Source organism: Taeniopygia guttata, chromosome 12, assembly GCF_048771995.1.
Source record: "Taeniopygia guttata chromosome 12, bTaeGut7.mat, whole genome shotgun sequence".
NCBI lineage: Eukaryota > Metazoa > Chordata > Aves > Passeriformes > Estrildidae > Taeniopygia > Taeniopygia guttata.
The window spans coordinates 433,447-441,163 of record NC_133037.1 but is presented as its reverse complement, the minus strand read 5'-3'; the positions used below and the strand labels follow the sequence as shown (position 1 = coordinate 441,163).

General features: G+C 60.2%; 3 protein-coding genes and 1 non-coding gene across 17 annotated transcripts in view; 1 reads left to right on the top strand and 3 right to left on the bottom strand.

The window, feature by feature from the left end:
* Nucleotides 1-72: 72 nt before the first annotated feature.
* Nucleotides 73-1,768, bottom strand: RPL32 (ribosomal protein L32). Its single transcript, NM_001245870.2, is given in 4 exon segments — nucleotides 73-245; nucleotides 749-930; nucleotides 1,125-1,225; nucleotides 1,750-1,768. Coding segments are annotated over 3 exon segments (408 nt in total). The 5' UTR covers nucleotides 1,221-1,225; nucleotides 1,750-1,768; the 3' UTR covers nucleotides 73-115.
* Nucleotides 1,289-1,424, bottom strand: LOC115497033 (small nucleolar RNA SNORA7). Its single transcript, XR_003962616.1, has one exon. It is a non-coding gene; the product is annotated as a small nucleolar RNA SNORA7 (small nucleolar RNA).
* A 598-nt stretch (nucleotides 1,769-2,366) lies between the features above and the next one.
* On the bottom strand, nucleotides 2,367-6,074 carry MBD4 (methyl-CpG binding domain 4, DNA glycosylase). Of its 11 annotated transcripts, XR_012057931.1 has the most exons (9): nucleotides 5,994-6,074; nucleotides 5,660-5,803; nucleotides 4,661-5,472; nucleotides 4,440-4,531; nucleotides 4,232-4,306; nucleotides 3,810-3,944; nucleotides 3,428-3,577; nucleotides 2,714-2,817; nucleotides 2,367-2,570 (listed from the first exon to the last, which is right to left on the bottom strand). XR_012057931.1 is itself a non-coding variant. In XM_072934816.1 (8 exons), exons 1-8 carry the CDS (start codon nucleotides 6,023-6,025, stop codon nucleotides 2,493-2,495), a joined length of 1,533 nt encoding a protein of 510 aa, XP_072790917.1. In that variant the 5' UTR covers nucleotides 6,026-6,074; the 3' UTR covers nucleotides 2,367-2,492. The 11 variants fall into 11 exon arrangements, 3 of the variants coding, with proteins under 3 accessions (XP_072790917.1, XP_072790918.1, XP_072790919.1); XM_072934816.1 differs by lacking the exon at nucleotides 4,440-4,531 and having other exon boundaries at nucleotides 2,714-2,820; XM_072934817.1 differs by lacking the exon at nucleotides 4,440-4,531.
* A 71-nt stretch (nucleotides 6,075-6,145) lies between these two features.
* Nucleotides 6,146-7,717, top strand: part of IFT122 (intraflagellar transport 122) — a 30,368-nt gene continuing 28,796 nt past the window's right edge. For 2 of the 4 annotated variants that reach the window (XM_072934814.1, XM_072934813.1), the window contains exons 1-2: nucleotides 6,146-6,346; nucleotides 6,874-6,940. In XM_072934814.1, the coding sequence (XP_072790915.1) occupies nucleotides 6,306-6,346; nucleotides 6,874-6,940 (108 nt within the window). In that variant the 5' untranslated portion in view covers nucleotides 6,146-6,305. The remainder of the gene's footprint in view (nucleotides 6,347-6,873; nucleotides 6,941-7,717) is intronic. The other 2 variants (XM_030283477.4, XM_030283476.4) reach the window with 1 other exon arrangement.

The window sequence follows — 7,717 nt, the reverse complement described above, 5'->3', positions numbered from 1 at the left end:
CCTTGGCAGCAGAGCCCTGGAGCCAAACACAAGCTGCTGCCCCTCCTCTGCCCATGCAAAACAGGAGCCGAGTTGGACTGAGGCTTTATTAAATACACCTGTGCTGCAGAGGCTGCTACTCGTTCTCCTCGCTCCGCAGTCTGGCGTTGGGGTTGGTGATCTTGATGGCGAGCTGTGCAGCTCTCTCCACGATCACCTTCCTGTTCTTCGAGGACACGTTGTGGGCAATCTCTGCACAGTATGACCTGTTGGGAGACAGACAGTGTTGGGCTTGGCTCCAGCAGCACCCAGAGCTGAGGCAAAGCCCTCTGGACCACCATGGCAGCACATTGGAGCTGTCCTGCCAGCAGTACTCGGACACAGCTGAGCTCAGGGGCATCACTGCGTGGGCACTGAACCACGTCCCACCCCTCACTGTCTGGTCTGGGGCAGGAGCTCCCCTCCAGAACAGCTCAGCCTCTCCTGTGAATGACTCAGTCAAAGGTACTCGTTAAATATTGTTCTTACTACTTTGTAGGGAAAACCAGCACCGGAGCAGACTTGTGCCCAGTCTGACCCACAGCCCCAGTTCTGACTGTGGTTACCAGTGATGTGGCACAGCCTGGCTCGCCACCGTTGTGTATTTTTGCCAAGGGGATGAGACTGCCAGCCCCAAGGCCTCTCTGTGCCCCCAAAGGCAATGATTTTCCTCATTCCACCCCGACCGTGCCACCACTCCCAGGTGGGCGTACAGGCCCCACACACTCACTTGTTGCTCATCATCAGCACTTCCAGCTCTTTCACATTGTGGACCAGGAACTTTCTGAAGCCCGTAGGCAGCATGTGTTTTGTCTTCTTATTGCTGCCATAGCCGATGTTGGGCATCAGGATCTGTCCCTTGAAGCGCCGGCGCACTCTGTTGTCGATGCCTCTGGGTTTGCGCCAGTTGCGCTGCACAAATGCAGGGAACAGTTACAAAACGAGACTACCCTGAACACAGCTGGCCCGAGGGCTGCCGACACCGGCCTCCACACTCCCTGCCCAGCTGCTGCAGCTTGGCACCATCCTGATGGGCTTTCCTTCACCCCCTACATCAAAGACACCCCAAAAGTTCCCGTCCTTGGGAAGCGGCAGCAACTCCTCACCTTGATCTTGACATAGCGGTCAGACTGGTGCCGGATGAACTTCTTGGTTCTCTTCTTGACGATCTTGGGCTTCACGAGAGGCCGGAGGGCAGGCATGGTGGCTGCGGGACAGAGCGGGGTGAGCGAGGGGCGTGCCCGAGGCGCGGTGCAGCTCCGCGGGCCACGCGTGTCGCAGACTGCCTTCCCTCAAGGGCCACGGCGGGCCGGTGAGGGAATGGGTCTTCATCTGCTGGGGCTCTTCCTCCCGTCTCCGAAGCTGGCAGAGCACTGGGAGCTCTCCAGATGCGATCCTGGGAGGTGCCGCGCTGTCAGCCCCGCGATGCTCCTGCCCGGCGCCGCGGAGATGAGCAGCGACCGAGCCCCCGGCTCCGCCCGCCCCGCTCCAGAGCCCCCGGCCCGGCTCGTGTCCAAGCACGGCCCCGCCGCCCGGGCAGGGCCGCGGGTGAGGCCGCGGCGCCGCCCAGGCAGAGAAGCAGTGCCGGCCCGCGGGGGCCGCTTTCCCCGCCGCGGGGAAAAGATGCGGCGGAGGAGAAGGTTAAGGGAGGAAACCGGTCCGTGCCAGAAGCGCAGGGGCCCAGATGGCCCCATGGCCGCGGATGGCCGCGGATGGCGGGCCAGGACTCACCGGTGCCGATGGCGCCTCCACCGCGGGCCGGGCGAGAGAGGGAGGGGCTAGCGCGCAAGCGCTTTACGGGACACGGTCCTGGCAGGGGCGTGTGGCGCTGCGGCCGCGCACACAGGGCCCCAGGCACCGGCGGGGCGGCGCGGAGGCCAGGCCGCCGCCGCGGTGAGGTAGCACCGGGCAGGGAGGTTCAGTCCGGCGGGGGCGCCCCGATCGGTGCTTCCCGCTCACCGCCACGAACGGTGCGCTTGCTACGGGGCTGACAGGACCTGTCCGTCACAGGCACGCTGTGCCCACCAGCCGCTTCCGCCAGGGCGGGCGGGCGGGCGCCGCCTGGCGGCGCGGCGGACCCGGAGCGCGCCCGGCCCTGTCCTGCCGCGGCGACACGGGCCCGGCCCGGCCGAGACCGGGAAGGCACCGGTACCTCCGGCGGCACCGGCACAGCCGCGGGGCGAGCTGTGCTCCGCCCCGGCCTGCTCCTGGCGCAGGCTCCCCCGCTCAGCCCAGCACCGGGAGCAGGAACCGAGCGCTCCGGCCCCACCGGACGGCTGTGCCCAGCGGGACCCCAGCCCGGGGCGCAGCTGTGGGCACAGAGCTGCGCTGCAAGAAGAGACAGGCACTACAAAACAGGGACACCTTTATTAAAACAAATAGCGGTAACTCCATGACATCACACAAATATTTACACCCAGAACTGTGAGGGCACCCGAGGGAAGGCGGTGGGGCCAGGTCACCCCCAGCTCAGCTCAGTCGATGCTCAGCCTCTCCCGGTTCTCCCACAGCCACGTGTGGTACACGTTCAACTTGTGGTCCTGTGGCTGCACCTGAGACACAGGGAAAATGTCGGATATTTACTGAAACACCTTAAAGTATCTCATCGCTCCCACATCGTGAGCGTTGGTTTTCCAGCGCCAGGGGATCAGTGGGCACAAGTGAGATGCTGAAGGACCCAGAGGGCACCACCCACCTCCTTCCATTCGTTAACACAGAAGATCCTGTAGGAGTCGTTGCCGTACTTGCCGATGCCGTGCAGCTCGATCGGGTAGCGCCACGCCTTGCTCAGGTACTCACCTGCTAGGCAGGGCACAGGACTCAGCACCTGCACACACAGACCCTGCCCTCACTGCCTGCACACAAGGCAGCTGGCCAGGACCCTGTGCCACTCTTACATGTCTTCATTTTAAATAAAAACCATAAGTTTTAGGTGTTTCCACGTGCATGCAGACCATGAATCCCCACGGGTTAATCTTAAACTCCTTTTCAACAAACCACCTTGGGAGTTTTAATCATAACGTCTTCCATCTGAACAAAATTCTCCTCTGCAGGTTCCGAGTACAGAATCAGAAAAATGCCAGCTGGAAGGGCATTGTGCAGGTCACTGGGGCACCCCTGAGCACAGCCACCTGTAACAGTGCTCACATGCACCAGCAGTGCTGCAGGTGCTTGGGAGCTTCTGCTCCAACGAGTTTCTCTCTCCTGCAGAACACCCCGTGGCTGGAATCTCCTTCCCAGCTCAGACTGGGACCAGCAGCTCTGCCTGTGAGACACCAATGGATCCCAAATGCTGCAGAACAGCCACCAGCCCACCCAACAGAGGAGAGCCACAGAGCAGTGCTTGCACCAAAGCTGTTTGTCTTTTGCCAGCATAACCAAGGTTGTTCCAGATGTCAGGAAAACCCACCTGAGAACCTGATGATGGTTTTGGCTCTGAGTTCATAGAGGCCAAGAGGTTTGAGCAGCTCTGACATTTCTTTCCAGTCTGCAGCCCTGGCTACCTCAGGAGAAGGATACTTCTTCAGGAACTCCCAGAGCACTGGAATGGCCATTTTCCCTGATGAAAGAACCCTGTAAGCAGGAGGCTGGGCTGGAGCTCTCCTTCTGCACTATCCATAAGCTTTCTCAAGTGAGCTTTGCCAAGGTAAGGTACCAACTAAGGATTATTATTCCATAGTGACACAAGTTAAAATAAATCTATTCTTTCATTAATACCATTAAAACTGCAGCTGTTTCAGCCCTGTAACACCTCCAAACATTTACACACCTACTCCTGCTTCTCTACTTACCTGAAGTTTTGTTGAGAAATATGGTGGCAATGAGAAGCTTCCATGGATCATGGAAGAGTGTTTCCTGGATAAGATTGAAAGGAGAACGTGGAGGAGTCCATTTTCTGAGGGCCTTCCTCCTGGGTGGGCTGAGGGCTGTACAGGGGTAACACAGGAACATTTATTAGACAGGAAAGGATGGCTTTACCTATTTAATGAAAAAAAAAAAAAAAGAAGACCTCTGAAGCATTTTTGTGGAGGCACTGTGCATAGATGTAGACACAGCAGTTCCCACACAGCCTTTACAGGGCTGTGGGGGACTGTGTCCCACTTGGCACAGCTGCAGCCAGGGTCAAGCTGCAAGGAACTTTCCACATCATCACTTGATCCTGAGCCATCCTATCCCTTTCCCGCAAAAACATGTCTTTCCCTAAATAAAATACCTTCTTTGCTGTATTTACTGGAAAAATACGGACTCGTTTTCCTTCTCTCCACTTGTGTTCGTGGGACAGACTCTTCTGTAAAGAAATAAACTTCATCATTAAGAAAAAGCACCAAGTATTCTGCTGTCATGTTTCACACACCACTTCCACTTTACAAAGTGATGGAAACAGAAGGAATTCTTCAAATGTACAGGACACAAGTGTATACCTTAAATCTCCTCAGATATTGCCTGACACTGTACAGCTCAGAGCTTGGCACAGTGAGTTTCAGTTTTGAGTAAGCCTGCATTAGTTTAGATGCTGTTGGATACAAATGAGATCTGGATGTCAGAGCAGCTTGAGCTGAAGCAGAACACGTGGCCTCAAGAGCCAAGGAAGGCCGGGCAGAAGGTGAGGGCTGGCACCAGCTCCTGCTCTCACAGCACGCACCTGGTGATATTGTGGCTGCGGCGGAGCTCGTCCTGTCCCACGGCTCAGCATCCAGCTCGGGCTCAGGTTTAGCACGCTGCTCACCCAGATCCCCTGGACCCGGCACCTTCCCCGTCTCCAGAGTAGAGGATCCCTCCTCAGGCCTCGCAGCAGGTGTGCCACCGGAGCATGGCCCCTGCTCTGGCAGGCAACCCAGCTCCCTGTGCGAGCCAGCCGCCGAGCGTAGCCGTGCCCTGGGCACTGCTGACAGAGCTCTCCCTGCACCCGCAGGGTCAGCACCCAGTGTCCCCGCTCCCTGGCTGTCAGCACCACGGGCGTCTGTCTGCCTGCAGACCCTCTTGTTCTGAGCACACTCGGTCTCCCGTGTGTTAGAGATTCTTCTCTGCCTCTTGCTCTTGGGGTCACCTTGGTTCCTCCTTTCTGAGCCCTTCTTACATTTCCTCGTTTGGACAGTTTTCCCATCTGTCCTTTTTCTTTTGGTTTTCAAACTCTCCTCTGGGTTTGTGCCTACCACGGCTAAATCTGTGCCTTCCACAGTAGATATAGCATCTTCCAGGTGTCCATTCCCAGCCTGGATGTTCTGAATTCCAACCTCAGCACCATTCTGTGCATGGAGCTCCTGCACTTTGCTCTGACAGTCCTCCTTTTCCAGGTCAGTCCTCGCAGCTCCAGTGCCACATTCCCTCAATCCTGGGCGTGTACTCCCTCGAGGAGCTGCAAAATCAAAATCTGCTGCTTTCAGTGTTGTCTCCCCAGTTTTCTGTAAATACTCCACAAGTGCTCGTTTTGACCTCAGCTTCTTCCCTTCAGGGCTGTAGCAGGAAAGGAAAGCAAATTAGCAATGACTATCATTTTCCCGCTCTTTGCTTAAAAATCTTCAATAATACATAAAAGCAACCCCAAAACGAAACACAAAACCAGTTTTGAGGGGACGTCTGGGCAGATTGCTGTGCTCCTGCCAGGAAAGGCCACACAGAGCCCCTGGCAGCCGCAGCTCACCTGATGAAGTACACGTCGGTCCTGCCGGCCGTCCGGCCCGCCCGCCGGCGGCTGCTCACCCGCTGCCAGCCGCGGGGCACGGCCCTGGGGCCGGGGCTGGGGCTGGGGCCGGGCCCTTCCGCCGCCGCGCCGCCGCCGCCGGGGCTGCGGGGGAAGAAGAGCGCGGTAAGTCCTGCTGCCGGCGGAGCTCCGCGCACGGCGGGGCACGGACCGCCACACGAGCCGGGCCCGGGCCGTGCCGCGCGCAGCCGCTGACGGGACCCGTGCTCGAGGCCCGTATTCGGGACCCGTGCTCCCGGTCCACCCGGGCCAGCCGGGCCCGCCCCGCGCTCACCCGCCCGCCGCTCCCGGCGCCGCCATCTCCATCTCCCGCGCCGCTCCCGGCGCCGCCTCCGCGCCCCGCCCGCGCGAACGAGCGACCGCTGCGCGCCGGCAGCGCCCCCTGGCGGGGCGGCGGACCCGCGGGCCGCGGGCGCAGGCGCGTTGCCCGTGGCAGCGGCGGGGCCGCGGAGCGACGCCCGGCGCGGAGCGGGCCCGGCCGTGAGGGGCGGTGCCGAGCCGTGCCGGGCCGTGCCGGGCCGTGCCGAGCCGTGCCGGGCCGTACCGAGCCGTGCCGGGCCGTACCGGGCGGTGCGGGGTCCGAGGGATGCGGGCCGCGCTCACCTGGCGCGACAGGGCCGAGCAGTGGTGAGCGGTCCCGGGCGCGCCGGCCCATCCCGCTCCGAGCGGCGGCTCGGGGCTGCGGGGCTCCCAGCGGGGCCGGTCCCGCTCCGAGCGGCTGTGGGGGCTCCCGGCGGGGCCGGTCCCGCTCCGAGCGGCGGCTCGGGGCTGCGGGGCCGGGCCCGCTCCGAGCGGCGGCTCGGGGCTGCGGGGGCTCCCAGCGGGGCCGGTCCCGCTCCGAGCGGCGGCTCGGGGCTGCGGGGGCTCCCGGCGGGGCCGGTCCCGCTCCGAGCGGCGGCTCGGGGCTGCGGGGCTCCCAGCGGGGCCGGTCCCGCTCCGAGCGGCGGCTCGGGGCTGCGGGGGCTCCCGGCGGGGCCGGTCCCGCTCCGAGCGGCTGCGGGGGCTCCCGGCGGGGCCGGTCCCGCCGCTGCCCTGCCCTGCCCGGGGCTTGCGGGCAGTCGCAGCCGCGCTCCCTGCCGCTACCTGCGCTGGCCGTGTGGCACACCCGATCTGTTTTGTGTCCTGACACGCGGTTCTCGGTTTGTTTCCCGCAGCATTTACGACCTCGCGTTCAAGCCGGATGGGACCCAGCTGATAATTGCTGCTGGAAACAGGCTGCTGGTAGGGAAACCTTCCTGTCCTCTCTCCTTTTCAGCTGTTTAAGCCTGATTTCTTTCACATTAACTTATGAATATAACCTATCTGAAATCCCCTTATCTCTGTCAGTGCAGCCTCTCAGCAACATACATATTAATGCAGGCCAATTCTAAAGTGTTTTGAAGCTTTTAAATATTTCTTACCAAGTTTTAAGCTCTATTTCCAAAAGTAATGAGATTTAAGTTATTTGTGTCATCTCATGCTCTTGTGCTGTGCCCGGGGTTTGAGATCCATGAACCTGCCCCTAGTCCTGGCACAGTGTGCAGGGGCTGTGCTGGTGCAAGCTTCTTTAAAATCTCTGTGACAAGGGAACAGGCTCAAACCCGTGTCCTGGCATTGTGAGCACCGTGTGGGAGCATTCACCTCAGGCTGTTTGTGGGTCCTTGGGGCTGCTGCAAGAGCAGCTCAGGATCAGCTGCTCACAGGTCCTGCAAAGCTGTCAGCTGGGGCGTGTGTAGGAGCTGCAGGAAGGGATGGATGGATGGATGGATGGATGGATGGATGGATGGATGGATGGATGGATGAACAGATGGATGGACGGAGGGATGGATGCAAGGAGGGTTGGATGGATGGATGGAGGGATGGATGGAGGGATGGATGGATGGATGGATGGATGGATGGATGGATGGATGGATGGATGGATGGATGGATGGATGGATGGATGGATGGTAAAGGTGGAGTTCAGCATTGCAGGACAACAAGTGTTATTTTCAGGGCTAACAGAATCATGTATTTAGTGGT

What these genes read in the sequence shown, in the direction of transcription:
- MBD4 (XM_072934816.1), bottom strand. Translation starts at nt 6,025, where the DNA reads ATGGAGATGGCGGCGCCGGGAGCGGCGGGCGG. An exon ending in GCGCCGGGAGCGGCGGGCGG is followed by an intron (nt 5,804 to 5,993) that starts GTGAGCGCGGGG and finishes CTTCCCCCGCAG; the next exon opens with CCCCGGCGGCGGCGGCGCGG. An exon ending in ATTTCTCAACAAAACTTCAG is followed by an intron (nt 3,578 to 3,809) that starts GTAAGTAGAGAA and finishes TTCTTTCATCAG; the next exon opens with GGAAAATGGCCATTCCAGTG.